Source organism: Lagenorhynchus albirostris, chromosome 17, assembly GCF_949774975.1.
Source record: "Lagenorhynchus albirostris chromosome 17, mLagAlb1.1, whole genome shotgun sequence".
NCBI lineage: Eukaryota > Metazoa > Chordata > Mammalia > Artiodactyla > Delphinidae > Lagenorhynchus > Lagenorhynchus albirostris.
In genome coordinates, this window is record NC_083111.1 from 74,132,005 (window position 1) to 74,154,294 (window position 22,290).

The 22,290-nt window shown below is 54.7% G+C and overlaps 1 protein-coding gene across 1 annotated transcript in view; it reads right to left on the reverse strand.

Annotated features, from left to right (window-relative positions):
* Positions 1 to 18,962, reverse strand: part of NDRG1 (N-myc downstream regulated 1) — a 55,006-nt gene extending 36,044 nt beyond the window's left edge. The window contains exons 1-3 of the mRNA XM_060128148.1: positions 18,853 to 18,962; positions 6,629 to 6,709; positions 3,221 to 3,256 (exon numbers count right to left, since the gene is read on the reverse strand). Coding sequence (XP_059984131.1) covers positions 3,221 to 3,256; positions 6,629 to 6,691 — 99 coding nt within the window. The 5' untranslated portion in view covers positions 6,692 to 6,709; positions 18,853 to 18,962. The remainder of the gene's footprint in view (positions 1 to 3,220; positions 3,257 to 6,628; positions 6,710 to 18,852) is intronic.
* Positions 18,963 to 22,290: the final 3,328 nt, after the last annotated feature.

Genomic DNA, 22,290 nt, shown 5'->3' on the forward strand with positions numbered 1-22,290 from the left:
CAGCGGGGGGAGCTCTGGCCCGGGGACGGGAGAGGCAGAGACCTCGGCCCGTGAACGGCACAGTAAGAGCACGGGCTTCCTTCCCGCTCCGACAGACCTGGGTGGGATACCCAGTCCCAGCCTCCGGCCTCAGTTTCCCCATCTGAACGATGAAGATAACGGTATCTCTGCTTATGCTGTTGTTGAGGAGTTAAATGAGATATTGGCCGGGAAGCCCTTAGCACACGGCCTGGCTCGCAGGAAGCACCATTAAACCAGCCTCATCAGGCGTGGGTAGAACGAGCAGCTCTCAGGGCTGGAAGGGGCAAGGCCCGGGGTCTGGTGCCACCTTCCTGTCACTGCAGGGGACCTCAGGCAAGTGGCTTCCGAACCCTGACTCTCTTCTTCTTAAACAAGTATAACAGAGTAGAACCAGAGGCCATGTCCCATGAGACCAAGCGCTCCTTGAAGACTGAGGTCTGTATTCTGGGTGCCGATACAGCCAGTGAAGTGATGGGTTCGGGTCCCCCAACCTTTGATGGCCTAGAAGGTGCAGGGAGCTGACAGTCTGAGTCACAGTGGGACGAACAAACCAGACATGGTCGGTCGGCGATGGGTGGGGCTGAGTGACTAGCCATTGTCCTGGGCCTGAGCTACTCATAGCCCTGCCTCCTCTCAGTCTTGGACCCAGGGAGCTGCCCTAGTCCTACCCATCCCAGGTCCCTCTCTGTTCCTCTGCACAAAGGTGGGCTGAGCCCACCGGGTGGCCTGGCTTCCAGCTCTAGTAGGGCTGCAGGCTCAGTCAACACCACCCCGCTGAGCCCCCACCAGCAGTGACCCCAGAGGAGAAAGTGTGCCTGGAGGTCTGACCACGTTTCCTCCCACCCCCGGGGACATGTGCAGGGGGGAGCTGGTGGCTCAGGGGGTTCCCAGACCCCGGAGTCTAAGGGTCGCTTCCACATGTCCATCCATGCCTATGACCTGCCTTCTTGCAGAGAGTGTGGCCTCTGCTTTCTAAGCAGTAAGCGCCGCTGTGAACGGCACTGGTGTCTGAGTTACAGCCGGGAGAGATGGGGAGGGGCCCGGAAGTCGGGGGGGCCAAGTCTGCATGACCTGGGGGCACCACTCACCTGCAATAAGGTGATACCAGAACCCACACCCAGGGCTCTTGCAAAGAGTAAATGCGTGCACTTAATTAAATTAAATTAAAGTAAAGGCGGCCTGCCTAGAACAGTGCCTGGCACATAGTAAGGGCTCAAAATCAGTCATTCTTACTGTTTTATTAAATTTACAGATGGAGGGTAAGGGAGGCTCAGAAGAGCTGAGTAACTTGTTCAAGGGCACACACCTTGAAAGGGTCAGCTAGAATTAAACCCGGTTGGCCTGACTCAAAAAAGGGGGCAAAAAAGATGCTTTTGTCCAAGATGCCATGACATCTCAGCTGTGGCCTGACTGTGGCAAGTTTCACCGTCTGGGTGGCTCAGTTTCTTCATTCATAAAATGGGGAGATGCCAGCCCTGATCTGAGTTCATCCACTGCAGATGCACTGAGAGGCTGGGACAGCAGTGATGCTATAAACCCAGGGCTGATGAGTCAGAGAGCTGCTCCTGGGGGGTGAGAGGGCATCTCCAGGCTCAGCTGCTTTTAATCACAAATTCCTGGGGTGGAAATGGCCTGTCCCAGCCCGAGCTGTCCCTGCAGACTGCCCCAGACGCCCACTGACAGCGAGGGAGGCGAGAGGGCCCCAGGCTGGAAGGACCTCCCTCGGGCAGGCGGCATCCCTGCCAGCTCACGGACTCGCCTTCAAGCCAAGCCAGCACCGCTCTTAAGTAAAGGGCACGTGACGGCTGCTAACCCTTGCTCAGGCTGCCTGCTCTGGTCCTGACACAGACGCTGCTAGGAGGCTGTTAAAGCAGGTTTCATGGTCAAATCACACCGGGCACTGTCTAGCCGTGCAACTGTGGGCCAGGCACGCTTAACCTCTGAGCCTGTTTCCCCAGCTTTAAGAATGGAGACAGCAATCCCGACTGCACAGCGCTGCTGGGGTTCAGTGGGGCGTCCCCTGCAGAGTTCAGGTGTCACACGTCTGGATGTCCAGGGCCTGGTGCACAGTGGTGGTGTAATAAGTGTGCTCTGAACAAGTCAGTGTTACACAGTAGGATGTGTTGGCCTCAGAGAACAAACGGCCGGACAGAAACCAACACCTCGGACACACCCCGTGGGTTCCACGGGCGCGGGTCAGGGGGGTCTCCAGGTATAGCCAAGATGACGCATAAGTGCACTAAGGCCCACACACCTTGAGTGTGATCTTCGCACATTCACCTCCCTGATTTCACCCCAGCCGACGTTTCCAACCCCTCTCCCTCTTTCCCCTTCCTTCCAAAGACAACGCCAAGATTCCCAGCCTCTGGTGGATGGTGGGCCGATCGTTGAAATACGAGATTCAGGAGGATGAGTGAGCTATTTGTGGGGGAAGGGGGTGAAAGGTATGATGGAGACGCAGGGCTCAGAATGGGCCGGAAGCCCGGGCACCTGTGTGATGTGCAGGCAGAGGTCCAGGTGAGCGTGACGGCCTGCATCTGGTCTCTCTCCGGTCCTGTCTTCTCCGGGAAGCCCACAAGACCCGGATGTGCTCAGGCTTCCGGCTCCACCCCCAGCACCTGGCACGGCATGGGGCCCATGCAGCTTTGGGATAATGAGTCCAGGATTTACAGTTCCTGAGGTTCTGACCCACCCCTGGGCCATGAGAGGCCAACCCACTCTCCCCAAAACTTGTTCTTGGACAGACCTTCAGATGCACCTCCCACCTAGCTCTCATGTCAACCTGGAGCAGAGATGGAGCCAGAAAACCACAGAGAAGGCTGGTTTCACTTTCCCAGGCACAGCCAAGAACGTCAAGCCTCTGCTTCCTCCATTCCCTCCCATTGCAGGGTCCCAAGCCCACTCAGTGTCTTGCCATTCCCTCCACACACGCCCCACAGCTCTGCCCAGCTCTGCAGGGTTGAAGGGGGCTGGATATCTGTCCTGCTTTCACAGGGGGTAACTGGCTCCTACGCCCTTGGCCAGAACTCAAACGCGCTTCTCTCCGGGGAGAGAAGCTGAGTGTGGGGAATCAGCTGAGGCCACTTCCTTCTCTCCCCTTACCCCTAACATCGGAACACTGATCTAACCAATGGAAGAAAGAGGAAAAGAGAGAAGACAGAGTAGGAAAGGGGGAAGGGAAGCCACGTCTTCTACTTGCCTGAACATCAAACTCTTGCAGGAGGCCAGTGATGGTCTGTGGAAAGACAAGAGACATGGTCAGTTTCATCAGTTTCCCGGAGCAGAGAAATAATGTCAGAACACACGGATCTCTCCATGTCCTGAGTCTGTTATATCTACCCTGTGTCCTCTGTGGGGCCTCTCTAATGCCTTACAGAGAGAGACTTTTCATCTCAAAGAACAGCAGTCCAGCAGAAAAGTAGACACAGTAGATGGATTCCTTTTTGACTGCAGCCTTAGTGAAAAAAGATCTGAAGGTCTAAGCTGACCACAAGCTTGAGAGATACAGGACTGTAATTGCCTATTAACTGATCTCTCTGTCTCCACCTATGTGCTATACTTTTAAATCTCAAACCTGACCATGGTACTGCCTTTAAATTTCTTCCACGACAGCCTATCATCTAGATTAAAGTCCAATCTCTCATGGGTGGAAGAGGAGAACAGAGCATTTCCCTCAATCCAACAATTCTGAGTGTCCAGTCCAAATTCCATCTTTTACCAGAGCTGACACTGGCAGGCCAAGCCCAGGAAGACAGGAAAGGGGCCCTTGTCCCCTGGGTAGCAGTGAAAGTACAGCTCAGAGTTGAAGTTGGAGCCACCCTGGGCCAAAGTTTCCAAGAGATGTTACTGGCATGCTTTCCTCTCAGCTCAGAGATGGAGTTCAAACATCCCCTGAAAGCGGAGGCCCAGCTGGACCCACCACTACCCACCATGAAAGAAAACAGCTCAGCAGAGCAAAAGGCAAAAGAGGTGACGGAAGGGGAAGGAGGACCCCTTGGGACAGCCAGGGGTTGGAAGATAAGATTGTAACAGCCGCCTGCTGAGAGAGATTAAAATAGCTTCACACCCCCTGGGGCTGGGGTTAAGAACATTAGGGAGTTTGATAAATTCAGGTGGAAGCAAATGTGGCCAAAAATACTTCGTGTGTGTGTGTGTGTGTGTGTGTGTGTGTGTGTGTGTGTGTGTGTGTGTGTGTGTGTGTGTGTGTGTGTGTGTGTGTGTGTTGCTAGGAGGGAGTAGAAAAGCTATTCTGAACAACTCTAACCTTCAATATGTTAACAAGAGTGCAGAGGTCATCGAGATTGAGGACAGACATCAGGAAGAACTTCCCAACAGCAAACCTAATTAAAAACGCTTTGCTGAGTCAATCTAAGGAATTGGAAGGTTTACTTCCATCTAAACCTTGAAAGGAAGGGTCAATATCTACTTAGAGACAGGCTGACATGTAACCTGGAGTTGATAATCTTTTAGACGTTTGTTTGAGAAGTAAAATTTTCCAAGGGTAGCACTGTGCTGCCTAAAATATATAAATGCTGTGTTTAAAAATGCATTTACCCTTGCACTCAGCGATGCCACTTGGGGAGTTTACCTTAGAGCTGCACCTGCATGTGTATGAAATGATGTACATGTAAGATCCAACGAGTGTATGAACATCCTGCAGCACTGTTGGTAATGGCAATGTGGACCCAAGTGTCCACATACAGGGCACTGGTCAAATAAATGTGGTGGAACACTGTGACACTGGAAAGAGAGAAGCAAGTGCTCTATGGACTGACGTTGGAAAGCTCTCCATCATAAGTGGTTAAATAAATAAAGCAAAGCATGGTATACTATTTCATATGGTTTTTCAAAAGGGATAAGAATATGTTGATATGTATTTGTATCACCTAGGGGTTGTTTTTTTTCTTGTATGTTTGTTTGCTTTTCAATACTGTGTCAAAGATTCAGACAGAAGAGGAAATGGATTTGCAGCATGAATAGTGACTAGTATTATAGTTGGCAAACTACGGTCCTCCCCATTCCTCCACCTTTTGTTTTGTAAATAAAGTTTTATTGGAACACAGCAAGCCCATTTGCTTACATATTGTCTAGGGCTGCTTTCATGCCGTAACTCTAAAACTGAGTAGTTACAACAGAGACCATGTGGTCCTCAAAGCCTAAGATATTACCATCTGGCCCTTTATAGCAGATGTTTGCAGACCCCTAGCATGGGAATGATCTCAAGCATTCTGCAGCTTCGCCTGGCCTGGCTTCTAATACTAGCTGTGTCACCTATCCAAATGAACTTGGGCAATTCCCTTCCCAACAAGACCAGTTTCCTCATCTATATAATGGGAAATAGAAAGTTGCCTCCCACTTTCATAATGAAAAGTCCATGAACTAATGGACCTAAAACAGAGCAGCCACTAGCAGAGTCATAAGCCCATTCCAGTGGCAGCTGGCCTGAGCTTGGCTCCAAGCCCCACATTTTGTAATCATGTGACCGACCCAAGAGGACAAATTAACCTCCTGGAGACTCAGCTTCCTCTTCTGTAAAATGGGAACAATCAATGAACCCAGTTTCTAATCAACCACAGCCTTATCCTTCCGTTTAGCAGGAGAAAATCCATGAAGTGTGACTGGCCCAGAGACAGGCACCCAGGACATGGCTCAGGCATGCTAATTATTACTTTCAAAAGCATTGAGTTGACCTTAGAGTAACTGCACTTTTGAACCTGAGCTTTACATTTTAAAAAAAGGTGTCTCATCACCGGCCGCTAAGAGGCTCCGTGAGAACCGGGACACGAACATAGTTTAAAAATACAGCGTCAACTATGTAAATGAAAAGCCTTTTCACATCCATCCACAGCCGGTCCAGGATGGATCATGCCAGGCTGGGCTGTAGGGCAGGGGCTTCTGTTTCCAACAGGGAGGGCTTGTCGACCTGAAAGGTTTGCCCAAAAAGATGGTAATAATTGTAGCAACAAGAGCTCATGAGCAAAGCTGGTCCCCTTCAGGGCGGACAGGGTTCTAACGGCTCCACATGAATTAAACCCACTCTATCCTCACCCTGGCCCCATGACATAAGTCCTAGTGTCACTGTTTTTTAAAGTTGGGGGCCTGGAGCACAAAGAGGTTGAAGGATTTGCCGGTGGTCACAAAGCTGCTGGGTGTCACAGGCAGGATCTGAACATAGAGAGTCTGGTCCCAGTGTATGTGGCCTTAACCTCTAAGCTACGGGGCAGACAGAGTCGATGGACAACGGGCTTCATGCTGCAGGTTTTAGAACCACAGGATGCCAGAGGTGGAGGTGACAACTCTGGTTCAATGTCCTTACTTCACAAATGAGATCAGTGAGGAGAGGGCAGAAAAGCCAGCGGTGGGTGAGAGGCCTGGCCACAGTGCCTTAGCACTCGGGAGCCAAGCTGGGACTTGAACTGGTACTTCTTGTCCCTTTGCATCCCTGGACAAGGTGACCTGTGGAAACCAGGAAGCAGTGGGCATGTGCGTGTGTGTGCATGTGTACACACGTGGCAGTGTACATGCATGCGTGTTCCCATTGTGCACGCAGGTATGCCTGTGTACGAGTGGGCACGGGATGGGGTTAGCCAGGGGCATCTCCACTCACCTCTCCTTTCTCCACCAAAGGCTTCACCTCAGCGAGGTCCACGTCCTGCAGCTCCCGAGACATGTCCCTGCTGTCACCTGCCTACAAAGGGACAGAGACCAGGAGGTTAGCGCTTCCTGCTGGGACATGTTTTCAGAAAGGAGCAAATCTGAGGCCAGGGAGCAAGCCTTCACTTGCACAGCCCAGCAGCTCCTACGTCCTACCCACCGCCCCATCCCATCCCACTCTTGGGGACCCAGGGGAGTAGATTTCCTAGGATGGTAAACTGAGGCTTACGGACGCATCTACACTCAAAACCAGGCCCTCACACCCAGTCCAAGACCACCCACCACACCGAGGACGTTTCTCCCTGCATTTTAGAAGGAGACCCACATTGCCGAGCCCAGTCAGGCAGCCCCAGCTTGACGACCGAAAGGGGGCAGAAGGTCGCGGAGGCCCGCCACAGGCAGGCGTGGCACTAGCTTCCTCCTTCTTCCTCCTCAAACGAGAGGGGCCCCAACAGAGGGGCGGCCACGCAGACGCCCCCGTGTCCAGCTCTGTCCAGGGCACTCTGCTCCATGCTGGGGGGAAGAGGGGCAGGGGGCAGGGAACACCTCACGCCAAGGGGTCTGACACTGACCACTCAGGAGGATTTTGAAAGAAAAAGGACTTTCGAGGCAAAAAGCACTGCATGAGCCAGAGCAGGGGTGGGAGAGCAGGGGTGGGGAGGGCCGGGGTGGGGGCAGAGATCGGGGTGCGGCAGAAGAGGTCCTCCTTGGCTCTGACGCCCAGGCAAGTGCAGAAGAACCCAAAGAGCTAAGCTGAGCAGAGCTTGGGCGGCAGAAATGCCACCATAATCGACTCCCTGGGGAGCAAGGCTTGGGCGGTGACAGTTACTGAGCGCACACCTGGGTGCCTTAATCAAGGACCTGGTGGCATAAACGTTTCTTGTTACGGATGAATAGTCAAACTGGGAGAACGAAGCGCCCACCAGTACCGGGGTGAGGCACAGAGAGTCCAGAATGAGGGTTCCGTGCTGCAGGCAGAGGCCGACGAGACAGGGTGAAGAAGTAAGTGACAGGAGGAGGCCAGGGACCCTCAGGTCACAGACCCAGACCTTCCGCGTCGGGTACTTGGTGAAAAGCCGCCTGACCTCGGCCCTCACGCTGCTCCTTTCCGGGATGGGGAGCTCGCCCCAAGCTCCCCGCAGACGTTAAGAGCCAGAGAGAGAATGCAAGTCTCTGAACTTCCAGCCCGGGGCTCCTCTGAAGATCCAGCTCCCCGAACCCAGAAGAGCCCTCTTTGTGACACACCTCTCAGAGGTCAGCGGGCGACAGAGCAGGGGCCACCCGGCCCCCAGCCCTGCGCCGCCGTACATGGCATTCCGTGGGCAGACCCCCTGGGACGCTCGGGTCTGGGGCCCCGGCACGATTTTCCCCAGTAGATAACCAGCCCCACAAGAATGCCTTTATGCAGCCTTTGGAGTCCAGGCTCCAGAACATTCTGAAAACAAAGTCGGTTTTATATTTGTGAACATTGCTGGGCAGCTGCCAGCTTGGAAGCAGGAGGCATGAAAAGCCAAGGTCTGTCGGCCTTGCTAACTCAGCGTGTTCGTGGTCCCGAGACCCTGGCCGTGGGACACCTCGCCTACACAGCGCAGGGAGACTTCCAGAAGCCCGGGGCTCTGGCAACGCCACCGTTCGTGCTCAGAGGGAAAGGACTTTACATTTCACAGGGGCTCCTTCAGAAGCCAGGGATGAAGTCGGGGTCTCCCGCTACCCCCTGCGCGGGCCCGGGCAGGCCTCCTTCAGCCCCCCGTGGACAGGTAGCCTACCCGGCCCCTTCCCTTCCCTAGCTCCCAGCATCACAGCCAGGTGCAAAGTCAGGCCTCAACTCGCTTGTTGAATAGACAGATGAACGGCTTTCGTGCAGCTTCAGAGCAATGTTTGTACGTAAATTCACTCTTACACGACCACCAGACCACAAGAGTGAAACACTGTGAAAACAGGTCTACATTTATAAGGGCTCATCCCAGACTGCAGTTCAGCCCGGTGTGCTCAGGTCTCCTCGGCTGCCAGGTGCCATGATCCCACTAGACTTTTGGCCTCTACCTGCCCCCTCATCCTCTTTCAGAACAGGAAGTAGCTCAAGTCCAACCTTCCTGGCTTCCCAAACATGCTCCCAGAGAAATCTCTTTGTTCCACACCTTCTTTTCCTTCCGACAACCCAGCTTCCCGACCCCGAGAGACAGCGGGTTGGAAACTGGCACGAATCCCTTGAACATCAGCATCTGAGAATCGCTGCTTTGGGCGCGTTGGGTGAGGGCGCCTCCCGGAGCCCCGCCCTCCATGTGCTCAGGGCCTTGGGGAGGCTCAGGGCGGAGCCCACGGAGAGCTCTCCCGGTGTTTGTCTAAGCGAGGGTGATTCTCCGCCCCCCCCCCTCCATTTGGCGCTGTCTGGAGACATTCTTTTTTTTTTTTTTTTTTTTTTATGGAGACATTCTTGATCATCGTGACTGGGCGATGCTACTGGCATCTAGTGGGTGGAGGCCAGGGCAGCTGTTAATCATCCCACAGCCCACAAGATGCTCCCGCAGCAGAATTATCTGGTCTCAGGAGGGAAGAGGCTGAGACACCCTGGCCTAGACCAAGCAGCAGCTAGTGAGGTCCCCAGGACGCTGAGGTCGGCAGGGAGACCAGATAAAGCAGAGGGACGCTCCAGTTCTCCTTGTCCGGGGCAGGGGGGTGCCTGCAGGCCCAGGGCAGCCTGTAGCTGATAGCCGTAACTGCAAATGTCCCAACAGGAAGAGTCGGCCGGGACCTCCATCTAGGTCACTGCCCACAATAACCGAGGCTGCCCAAATGGGCTGCAGAAGGTGCACCTTGAACCTTCCCCCTCCCCATGCCCCCCACCGCCCTCCCTGCGCTACTGGAGGAGCAAGAAGACAGCCTGCTTGGCACCCAGCTCTGCCGACTTAGGCCACTTGAGGCCAGCCCTCACCCTGTCTCTGTCGCCTCAATCCAAAAACTTCGCAAACTTTTGGTTCAGAAGCTGTTTGCCTAAAGGAAACCTTACAAGGAAGTTCAGTACATAAAAATTGATTGTCTTTAAGAAGAAAGCTGCCGTGCTTTGGGTGAAGCCAGGGACATCTCCCAGCAGCCCCTCGGGCCCCCCCTTCCTATCATCTGCCACCGCCCCCCGGCAAGACTAGCCCTGAAAGACCATCTGAGTTCCAACAAGCGTGGACTGTACGGCGATTTACTCGGAGGTGGCTTTCCCGTACAGTAGGTTCTCATGCGACAGGCACTGAGCAGAGAGAGAAAGGACCCCTGATAGCTCCGTTGACAACTCTATGTGACAAGTCAGGGACCGATGGGAGGGGACCTGATTTGGGTGCTCTGGCTGGTGCCCCCGCCCCCACCAGGTGCCACTCGGAGGGTCACACCAGGGTCACTCCCCGCAGCCGACCTGAGGCCCAACTTGGCTCAGCAAGCTCTCTCCCTGCACTTGAGGCCGAGCGTTGGACGCCTGTCCCTGCCCTTCTCCACAGATGCCCGTCCCTGCCCTTCTCCACGGCCTCCTGAAAAGTCCCAGCGCAGCGTCGGACTGAAAGGGGCTGAGGCAATCATGCAATGGACAGGGGGTGACAGGGCCAGGCCGCGCAGGGCACAGGGGTGGGAGCCCAGGAGTCCGACTCCCAGCCACCCTGCAGCATGGGGATGGGGCCGTACCTGCCAACTGTGTCTCAGCACAGAAGGAAGCGGCTCCAGACAGGAAATGAGGTTGGGACAGGCCTCCTTCTGCTAAAACCCCACTCCGTGCCCAAAACGGGGCTCCAGGTCAGAAGGCCAACTGCCAGACTGGTTTATACCACATTTTCCTTTCCCACCTACTTGCCCAGAAGGAATTCTGAGAAAACCAACATCGCAAAAGTGAAAGGTAGCCAGGAGCTAGGCGGGGAGACTTGAGGGTCAGACCTGGGCATCACCATTGATTGGCTCTGTGATCTCAACTATGAGCCTCAGTCTGCTCATCTATAAAATAGGCATAACAACTCCTGTTCCCAGTGAGTAGCAGCGGGGCTTAAATGAAACTATGGCACACAGAATGTGGCAAATAGCTGCTTAATTAATCAGTGCACTTTTCTGGTTGCCTCAGAGACCGCGGACATCTGTGGGGACACAAGTCTATGTTTTATACATTCTTAGTCCCCGAGTGGCCCAGCAAGCAGGGGACACAGAGAAGAGCTTCAGCAGGTACCACATGGGTTTCCAGCAATCAGACCCAATGCACCATCACACAGGTCAATGAGTAACAAAGGCCCAAGGGGTGCGGGCAAATACCTTTCCAGTTCAACAGACCCAGGAGTCAGTCAGCAATTAGCTGGACTTCATGGGTTCCAGGGAAGCCAAGACTGAGATTTGTCCAGAGGAGGGACATAGGTGACCTCGGGGACTGGGAAGGCAGTGGGCAGAGGCATTTCAGGCAATGAGGTCACGTGAGAGCTGTTAACCTGTCGCCGGGAGAGCGAGGGGACACAAAGCCTGGGATTCTCAAGCACCCTGGTAGAGCAGCAGGAACACCGCTTAGGAGTCGGGGCATGGAAACCCCGCCACATGACTTTCCCCAAGGCATTCTTCCCCTCCCTGGGCCTTGGCTTCCCATCTACTAAATACGTGGCGTGTGTTCTATGGACAGCACATGGTCCCCAAAGCTCAGGATGGATGGGAGCCTAGGGGAGGGTGCTGCACGCGGACAAAAGGGCCGTGCACCCTGGGGTCCTACCAGGGCCCCATGCAGCTTGGCTCTGCCTGGATCCATCTGCCCTGGGAGCCTGGAAGAACCTCTCCTCCCGGCCTCGACCCCTCCCTGTCCATTAAACAGGGTCTCCCTCCAGCTCTGGCACTCTTCTAGCAAAGCCACACAGGGGGACCCAGCTGCAAGCTCTGCCGGGCCCCTAGAACTCCCCCGAGGCAGGGCGGGGGCGTCCAGCAGACAAACATCCAGGATGTGCTCTGGGAGCCCCAAGATGCGCCCATCTCAGCAGGAGTGGCCAAAACCCTGCACGCGCGCAGCAGGACCGCGGCAGCAAGAACTTCTATGCACCTCCTGGGCTCCAAACTCTGTCCCTCCTTTGAGCTTTCCAGCAACCCTAGAAGGTGGACCTCATCGTGAACACTCTGACAGGGAAACGGAGGCACAGAGAGATTATGAAATGTACCCCAGGTCGCCAAGCATCAAGATGACACAGCTTAAAGCAACCTTAAAGGGGACAGTTGACCACGACACCAGCTTGCTCTAAATAGACATACATACCGTGCACCCAGCCCCAGGGTGAGGATGTGCTGAGGATGGGCCATATGTGTGCCCAGGAGGCTTCCCCTGTGTGGATCAGCTGGGGGAGTCATGTGTTTCTCCCTCTACCATGGGCAGCCCCCCAGAGCCACCACGAGAGGTCCCCTTCCCTGCAATACCACCCGGGATCTTCCTGTAGGTTCTCAGCCCCCCTGAGCCACCATGAGAGGCCCAGCCCACGTCTTAGACTTTTCTGTTCTCCCTTCACAATACCCAGAAGGACTTCTGTGTTTAGCTTTTCCCCAGAGTGCCTTCCTGACATGGCAAATCCAATACTTTGAAAAAGGGTTCACTGCATTGTTCTATCTGTTCCTCAAGGAGGTCCCTGGAAGAATGTGGATCTGATCATCCCAGCTTACAGATGGGTCACCTGAGGCTCAAACGCCAAGGCCCATGTGACTCCCTTAAGGCCTAGACTCCATCCTTCGACGTGGGTGCAGGTGTGCAGGGCAGGCGCAGGCAGACCACAGCCTCCTGGAGTCCTTCAGTGAAGCAGAGAGAGAGGGCCCAGGAGCGATTGTTGATAAGTTTGCATTGATTGTGACGGTCAGCCAGTGGTCCAGATCTTGTCTGCTCCAGAACACGCCTGGTTTCCAAGCCACATGAAAGCGGTGTTTTTTCCAGCACACTGGGCTCTTTATAGAACAGAATTTAAAAGGGGGGCGGGGGGATCAATGGGTGCTGCTGTCGCCACAACATCTTCCCCGAATACAGGGACCCCCGGAAGGTTCCAGAGAACAGACCCCTGTCTGCGTTAACCTCAAGGAAAGTAGCCTTGGGGTATGCCTTGCCTCTTTCTGCCTTGCCTCTTTCTGCCTTGCTGTGAATGCGTTCTTTGGTCCTTTCTTTGCCAAAGAGCTTTTGATGCCAAGCTACCAGGCCGTTGGTGGGTTCTCTTGATGTTTTCTGGACCTTTCGAAACCCAAGGCTCTGGGGAGGGTGAGGAACTTGGTGGCCTTAACTCTCACTGTTTTTCTTAAGTAATAAACCTAGGAAAAAATATGGCCGGACTCACTGGACCTTCAAGAAAGTTCCCCAGTTGAGGGGAAGGGAAGTCAAAAATAGGGCTTTCAAAAGTCAATAGAACAGTGACAACACAATTGCGGAAAAGCAGATCAGACGATCAGAATTCCTCGAGGCCCCTGCTGCTCTGCATGGAGGTTGAACCTCGGCAGCATTCAAGGAACTGACTGATACTGAAAGAATGAAAAAAAAAAAAAGAAAAAGGAATCGCTAAAGAGAAGACACGCCCAGCTGCACGCATTCCCCAGGTACGAGTCTAGAGCTGAAACGGAACTTGTCTGTGTTCGGTCAGAGCACAGAACCAGCAAGAAGGTCAGGGAGTGTGTCTGGGACACAATAGCAGGAAGAGGGAGGGGCCAGCACTTGGTCCTCGCCCACCCCCTTCCCTGCAACACCACCCAGGATCTTCCTGTAGGTTCTCAGCAGACTTTTGGCAGCCCAGCTACGTGTTTGGCAGAGAGAAGATCAGACCGTCTGCAGGGACGAGCAGAATGATGAAGTCCAAAGGAGGATGCTGGGTGGGTCAGAGGATTTTTCTGAGAATCCTCGGGACAAGCATAGGCGGCACTGGATGGTCTGTGGGATAATTTGTGGAAAGCACACAGACGGAGCCAGTGTTCGCATTGGATGTGGATGTAGTCTCTTCCTACAAAACCCTTTGTCCCCGAGATGGGATGAGTGCCACGCTGACGGGATCCTTCCCCGAGACGGTCTTGCTGCTTCTACCCTCTGGATGGCCTTCCGACCTTTCCTACACAAGAGGGCCCAAGTTATTTCCTTAATAAGTGGAGGTTTCCTTTGGACCAACATTAATTGAGCGCCTACTAAGTGCCAGGCTCTCAGGTCTACGGGGAAAAGGGTGACTAAGGAGACAGCCCAGAATGATCCAAGAAGGGTACCTAACCCAGCCTGCCTTCCCGGAGGGGAAGGCCAGGGAGGGCTTTCTGGAGAAAAGAGACAAGTCCAATGATTAATAAGGAGAGGGGAAAGGAGGTGAAGTCTTCCAGCTAAGACAGTCCTCAGAATTACCTGCCTCGTAAGAATGCCTCTCACACCCACATTCAGAGAGGGCTGCCCAGAACCTTCTCAAAGCCAACAGGGTGGAGTCGGGGGTCAAGATGGGGGAACAGGATGGAACCCTGGTCCCCATCCACCTCTTTAAGCAGAGCTGCACATGGGCGTAAAATTTATATGTACAGAGGTTTCCACAGGTTTAAGGAGGAAAAAAAATCTATAAAAGATAAGGCCCCCGGACTGCTAACGAGCCCCATTTCCTACCACCTGTTGGAGGGACAGCCCTGCCGGAATGGAAACGCCTGGAGCTGGAGCCCGGGTGAGCAGGGGTTGGCAGGTCTTCAGTAAATGGAGTCAAAGATTGGGTCAAAGAGAGACCTCTGTGTGGACCCGAATTCTGTAATCTGGTCTGTCCTGTGGTGCCAAGTCAGATTCCCAGGATTACCCAGGTCTCTTCTCACAAGGCGCCCACCCTGGAGAGCTGGGCTCCATGCACACCTGATAAGAGTCCCCCACCCCTCCTGCCCACCCCGCTCCAACAAGCCTGGCCTGGCACAGCAGGGGGCCAAGTGAGTGTCCAGGGAATTTAACCTCCTCAGGTTCTGCAGCAGAAATGGCCAACCCGCCTGTCTCTGTCTCCAAACATAAAGAGAGAGAGCAAGCAGAAGGGCAGGGCTGGAACCAGACTGAGATCAGGGAGGCAGGAAGGGCTGCCCGAAATGAATCCAAGAAACAAAGTTCAAGTTCTAAAGACAGGTCCAGAAGGCTGTGGGCGGGGAAAGGTCCAGGGCGGCTCACGTGGAACAGAACCCCATCACTTGATTCTGGACAAGCAAGTGACCTGCGCAAGCCTCGGTTTTCTGACCTGAGAAATGGCAAGGATGTCTCCTATCTCAACTGAACCAGGCGATGCCCTGAAATCACAAGTCACGTTAGCCAGATAAGAGCTACGTACTGAGTACTGTGTCCCCAGACCCTGGAGGCATGAGAAATGTGGCCACCCCTTTCTTTTCCTCTCCCCCTACCCATTATTCTGGAGCAGGTGTCCTCAACTCTGGCCGCCTTCAGTACACCCTACCCCCAGCCCAGCCCAGGGAGCTTTGAAACAATGCAGATTCCTGGCATATCCCAGACCTACAAGGCCTGGAAATCTGCATTTCAGACCAGGTTCCCATTACATTTTTATGCATTCAGCATAAGCCTAGCTTTTTTTTTTTAAAAATAAGTGTATTTATTTTATTTATTTATTTTTGGCTGCGTTGGGTCTTTGTTGCTGTGTGCGGGCTTTCTCTAGCTGCAACGAGCAGTGGTCACTCTCTGTTGCGGTGCACAGGCTTCTCACTGCAGTGGCTTCTCTTGTTGCGGAGCATGGGCTCTAGGCGCGCAGGCTTCAGTAGTTGTGGCACACGAGCTCAGTAGTTGTGGCTCGCGGGCTCCAGAGCTCAGGCTCAGTAGTTGTGGCGCACGGGCTTAGTTGCTCCGCGGCAATGTGGGATCTTCCCGGACCAGAGCTTGAACCCGTGTCGCCTGCATTGGCAGGCGGATTCTTAACCACTGCGCCACCAGGGAAGCCCAAGCCTAGCTTTTTGGAAAAACTTCAAGAAGCAAGACATGAGTCCAGCATTGCAGGTGCTCCCACTGGTCTGGGTAAGTTTAGAACAAAGGTTCCTGCCGCTGATTGCCAAGGAAATGCCTTGTCATTTGTGGAACTGATTGACAGCAAAGTCCCTCACGGTGTCCTCACAGGCGAGTACTGTTCTCAGTTCCTTCCACGGATGTTCTCAGTTCCTTCCACGGATTAACTCAATTAATATTTACACGTCCCAGTGAGACAGTGCTGTCTGTTATTCCCATTTTTCAGGGGAGGAAACTGAGGCCCAGAGCTCCTGATTGCCTCTCTGTACTTTTCATTCAAGCCCTTATGCAATCACCCCAACACGCTATCATGAAAAAGAACAAAGGCTTTCAAGTCTGACTCCCTGGGTTCTAAGTCTGGCTCTCCCACGTTCAGTCACAAGCAAGTCCCTTCAACATTCTTGGCCTTGGTTTTCTCATCCATTCAATGGAGCCAAGACAGCCCAAGCAGAGCTCTTGCAAAGATGAGAGGGGATGCGAGGATACAGCCACTGATCTGAAGAGAGAAAGGTCTTGTCCCTCCCCGGCCCCCTCCGCCTGAGTCAGGCCCCCTCCTTGCTAGAATCTCAGATGCTGAGTCATCACCTTGGCTTCCTTTCTGAAGCACAGGGCCTTCTGAGTCACGCCTTGGATGGGATTCTCTGGAGTTGGGTCCCAAGGAAGAACTGCAGCTTCAGGCCATCAGAAAAACACAATGCGATCTTTCTTCCCCTTCCTTGCTGAGGCAGCCCAGGGCAGATTTCAATGCACTGAGGGGAGGGAAAGGCGGGTCCAGCTCTGTTTAGATCTGGGGTCCAAGCTGGAGGAGGCAGCCCAAATCCCATCAACCACCGCTTAGCGGGGCTGCAGCCCTTTCTCACTAGACTGAGTCTGCTAATCTCTCAAGAACACACAATTCACACTGAAAATCAATCAACCACCCACATTCTGTCTGGAAAGTTTCCTCACCAGAAACTCAGTGAAGATCCAATTTATTTTTGCCCCTCTGACAGCAGAAAATAAATCTCTCAAGACTGAGACCCCCTTTCACCACCTTCAATCCCAGCCAGGAGACCCCTGGAAAGGGTCATGGAGAGCCGATTCCCGGTTTCGGCTCATCCTTGGTAAGTCGTTCCCTGTCTCAGTTTCCATCTGTAAAATGGGTAGAAGTTGGACCAGTAAGTTGTGTGAGTTTTTAATTCCAGTCCAAATTATCAAACCAATGGATAGTAATCCTGGATTTGATTCTCAGGAGAGGAGACCCTAAGAGCTGCTCCAAGGTCTGCTTGGAAAGCCCAGGCACATGCTACCACCGAAAGGTCTACTGCCTCCTCGGGATGCTGGCTACCTGCGGGATCATCGGGGAGTGGGCCAGAAGGGAAGGAGCCACTCAATTCATTCAGCGTCTGTATTTGATCCCTGCCCAAGGACCTGGCCCTGGGCCAGGTGCCAAGTGATGGGGCGAGGCAGGCAACACCTTCCTTCTCACTCTCTAATGAGACACAAGGTCCCGCAAAGCTACGAAGGGACATCCCAGGCTTCGATCCTTACACCAGAGCACTGTCCCTTTGGAGGTTTCCCAGCACTTCCAGACCACCTCTACCTCCCCCCCTCCCCTGACTCCCACCCTGTGCCGCTCCATTCCAGCAGTTACCACCACAGAGGGCTGGGGGCTGCACCCGCACCTGCATTCCTCCCCTACTTGGTGAGCCCCTTGAAGGCAGGTGCCGGGGCCGGCACTCTCTGTACCTTGCTTATTTCAGTTCACGTTTGTGAAACTCAGTAACGATTCCAGAATTTCTATAAAGGAGGAGGCTGTGCTGGAAGGTTTGCTTTGAAACTGCATTTTTCATAGCAAGAACACGGTTTGTGTTTATTTTGTTCTTTAGGAGAAGGTGAAGTATGGCTAATGCCATTAGGAGGAGGCTAAAGCCCTCCCGCATGGCCACTGGCTGAACTCTCTTCGAATCTTTAATCTTTCCCAGTAGCTCAAAGGAACCAAACAAACTTCAAACTGAAGCGCCCAGGACATCTGCGAAGAAGAGTTGGTCTCGGGCACAAGACAACCGGGCCCTCCGCCCCCAGATTACCCTCCCCCACCAGCTGCCAGGCACCTCCCCCTTCCAAGCCACAAATCGGTGCTGCCCCAGACCCACAGGGACGTCTGACAGCAGAGGCGACAGACGGGCGAGTGGGACTGGTGGGCTGGGGTGGGGGGGAGGGGTAAGGAAAAGAGCCACTAAATCCCAGCGTCAGCCACTAACGTGACCCAAGCGGTGACCGCGCGTTTGCCCCGGAGCGCACCGCTTTGCACCACACGCCCTGCCCACGGCTGAACCAGAGACCGCGGCGGATGGCCCAAGAACGTCCGAGCAACTCCAGAGGCTCTCCTCCTGCAGGGCAGGAGAGGCGGGCCCGGGAGGCAGGGGAGAGAGGCGAAGCGGGGGAGGCTGGGCGGAGGCGAAAGTGACGCCACTCGAAGCCCCCTCCGGCCCAGGCCACCTCTTCCGCGACGCCACAGTGCCCACCCCAGGCCACCTTGGGGGCCGCACCCTGCCACCCTCGCTCCCGCGCGTGTCACACGCGCTGTGACACACCTCGGACCCACCCCACCACGAACACACACACACACACACAAGCGCGCCCCACCCCTGCTTCCAGGCTGAATGGGCCCCCGCCCCTCGGACGCACCCTGACTCTGGGCACAGTCTGGGAAGCAGGCACACCCACGCCCCCTTCTCCCGCCTCATCCCCATCGCCGCTCACCCCTACCCACCGCCTTTCTACACACGCGCACTCAACCCCTCCTTCCCCAGACACCCCACTGCAGGGACAAACGCCACCCCGCCCCGACACACGCACTCTTGGTCCCTCCCCCTGCTCCCAGCTCCAGCTCGCCCCCCGGCCCGCGGCGCCAGCTGTGATCTGGGAGGGCCCCGGGAGCGCGGTCAAGGTGTGCCCCGAGCCTCTCCACCCCCGACCCCGACCCCCAGGATCCCACTTCCTCAGCTAGGGGAAAGGTGAACGTGGACCTTTTTTTCCTCTTGTAGCCGAATCGAAACCCCTCACTCCGGCAGTGCCCGCGCCCCCAAAGCCCCTGGCTCGCTCTCGCCCTCGCGCCACGGGGAAGCCGAGCACTTGCAGCTCCGCGGGGCCACAAAGGGCGGTCCAGGAGCTGCAGCAGCACCCACGGGCGACCGATCCTTCCCCGCCCGGCGGGAAGAGGGCGTCAGGCTTACCTGAGGTTGAGAGAGAAAAGCAGAAAGAGCCGGAGCTAGGTTGGCGGCGCCCAGAGGGAGCAAGGAGAGCGGCGAAGAGAGGCGTGCGCTCCCGAGCCTGAGCTGGGAGCCAGGGGAGGTTTGTTTATGCCCCGGAGGAGGGCGACTTTATAGGCGCTGTGGCCCCGCCCCCCGTGCCTCGCCCCGCCCCCGCCCTCCCGGGCCCGGCTCGCAGCGGGGACACACCCCTCGCCGCTCCCTCCTCGCGGGCGCTCCTCCCGCTCCCTTGGGCGCCACTGGCCGTGCTGGGGCAGCGCGCGGCGGGCGCCCGCCGGAACCGCCGCCTGTTGCGCAAGCCCGAGTAGGGGCGCGGCGGGGAGGGGCCTCCGGTCCCGGCGGCCGTTAGGCTCTGCTGTCCCTTCCTTCGCCCGGAAGGCCGGGGCCTCCGCGTGTGCAGCGGGCGTGTGTGCACCGGGGATGCGTTTGTGCGCGGGTGCGTGTGCCTGTGCGCGCTCGTGCGTGTGCATGGGGACTTCCGTGTGTCTCTGTGTGACCATCTCCATCTCAGAGTTTCTTCTTCCGAGTCCCGTCGCGCCACGCCCTGACATCCCTTACGGGCGATTCCCTACTTCCTCCAGGTTTTAGCTCCCGAGCCCCATTTAGCTGCCTCCTTTGCTTCCCGGAGACCCGCTCCCTGCGACTCTCACCCCATGCCCCTGCCTTGTTGCATCAACTCTCCGCTGAAATGCACGCTCCCATTTAATCACGTCCGTCTTGCTCAGCCCATCCTACAGCCTGGACACCGCCCCGTCCCCACCCCCCGCACCGCTTCCTACCCGCCTCCAGAGTTCTGAGCCCACCCGCCCTTTCCCGCCCTGGAGTCCTTCTCCCCGCCCCCAGGACCCTGGCTGGAAGGGAAGATTCTCACTCTTTCCTCTTCTGGATCCCAGAACTTGTACTGAGCGCCCTTTCGACGCTTAGCTTCCTTGTCTGCTGTCTGGTTTTTGACTCCGTGTTCTTAAGCCGCTCTGCAGGTCAGAATGCCCGGCGGAACTCTTTTTTATAAGGTACGTGCCAGGGCTCCACCCCAGGACAGTTTGGTTAGAATCTCAAGGATGGCAGACCAGACGTCTTTTAAGAGCGTCCCAGATGGTTCTAATGTGCAGCCCCAGTGAGAATCACTGCACTGCGAGAGCATCATTTTATGGGTGAAGAAAAGACCCTGTCGTTGTCCCCAGGCCCCTTGCCCAGACTTGTGTTTGCAGGGACCTGCGCCCCTCCCCCTCCGTCTGCCTGCCAGTGGTAAACCTCTTCCCTCCACCATCCCAGGCTTTGCTCAAGGCAGTGGCTTGCCTCTCCTCTGTGTGTCCCATTTGCCTGCATGGGCTCTGATATTTACCTATTCTGTCATTCCACAAATATTTATTGAGCCACTGCTGTGAGCCAGGTCCTGTGCTCAGCTTCTGGGAAAAGGAGTGAAAAGGCAAGGTCCTTTCCCTGGGGTTCATAGCACAGGAGCCCCAAGGCTCATTTTCTCCATCTGCACAAGAAGGTTAAGCTGAGCTCATTCACTGGGTAACTGGATTGAGCACCTTTTCTGTCCAGGCTCTGTTCTAGACTCTGGGGACATGGTAATGAACAAAAAGTCTACCTTTTCCAGATCCACCCTGTTGTAGGAACACCCTCCCCGGTCTAGCAGTCTGCAGGCCAGCTTGCTTTTACCCCACCCACATACATCCATTTTCCCTTACCTCCCCCATTTTGACTTTGAACACACATTTCTTGAGCCCCTATGGTTTATTACCTGGCAAAAATATAGAAGGTCCAGTTCGAAAGTGGAGTAGGCTGCCTACTCCTTCATTAACAAGTGGAAGCTTCGAGGAAGACTTGGGGATGGGGCACACAGAGGAGCCCAGACCTGCAGCCAGATTTGCCCAATGGGAGGCTAGGCTTGTGCTTAGAAGTCCCAGCCTTGTGGAACACAACGAGCAGAGAACAGGTGAGAGGGCAGAGGAGACAAGGCACCAGAGGCAAAGAGAGGAGAGAAGAATTCTACAGGGGAGGAGAACGTTCTGAGAGGGGTGGCGTTCTTCAACCAGGGTGAAAGGAGATCGTTGCAGAGTCCACGTCAGCTTGGAAGAGTTCTGATGAACGTGTCGTTTGGGTCCCAGACTCCCTCTCATGGGTCCAACACAGCCACGTTTTCCTTCAGTGCTGCAATGCATTGTTGTTTCTGCGGTGCACTGAGTACCAGATGAAGCCGTTTTCTTGCGTTTCGCTGTAGGAAGGACTGACTTGGGGGCAGCCCCGGCTGCACACACACGGGTAGAAAATGCTCATCCTGTGGAGCAGCCCCAGGGAACTGAGAGCTTCCTGCACCTCCGTATCCCCCAGCCCAGGCCAGCTGAGACAGCAGAAGCTCTCCGAGCCAAACGTGGGTGCAATTGTACTGAACTGTTTAAATTATTTCTCTTTCTCGCTGGTCAGCAGTAGAATTAGGTTTGCTTAGTCAATGCACGTGTGCTGCAAAGCCATCACAGAATGAGACTGGATTTTCTGGACTAATGTCCCTGGAAATTTCTAGTTAGCAACACCAAAATTCTTTTCATAGGCTGTTCTAACTAAAACGACCATAGGCATCATTCTTCCCGGCCTTCTTTCTTGGAGTTCATGGGTACTCAGGCTTGAGAGAGACCCAAGAGAAAGCTGGAGTTCAGGGGAAGAATGCCTGATTTCAACACCCAGGAGCTGTGGTACCTTGGGCAGTTACCCTGCCTCTCTCTGCGTCTCCTCGGGGCAAGAGGAGCCGTCAGACCTAATGACCACATTTTATGAGCCCACTGCTGCAGTTCCTATTTTCCCCTCCCGTTAAGATGAGAAAGTGTCCCTGAAAACCCAGCATCCCACACTCTAGTATTGGGCTCTGCGCCCCATCTTCGAGCTTCTCCAGAATCCATGTCTCCCTCTCTTGTGGGTTGTTTATATCAACAAGTACATGTTCACGGCAGTCACTGACCCATTCTAACAACCTCCCCTTCCTTTAACTTTTCAGTGTTTAATTTATCATGTTGCTCACAGGTCAGTCCTGGCTTAATAATTCTACAAAGCTTGTTAGGAAAAACAATAGCCTTCACTGCCTCCACCCCCCACCCCCCAACTTTCTTACTTCCCGCTCCTCCTTGGAAGCCAATTACTTTCATCTCTTTGCAGATCATCTGTATCTCATCTCTGCCACTCACCGGCTTTCTACCCCTGGGCAAGTTCTGTAATTTCCTGCCTCAGCCTCCTCGTGGAGAAGATGTACTCATAATGACAGAGTTAACTTCTAGCGTTGTTGTAAGAAATATGAGTTACTACATGTAAAGGACCTGTGAAAAGTCCTAGAACGGTGCCTGGCACGTAGAAAGCCCTTGAGAGAATGTTAGTCACCACCACCATCATCATCATCATCACCATCAT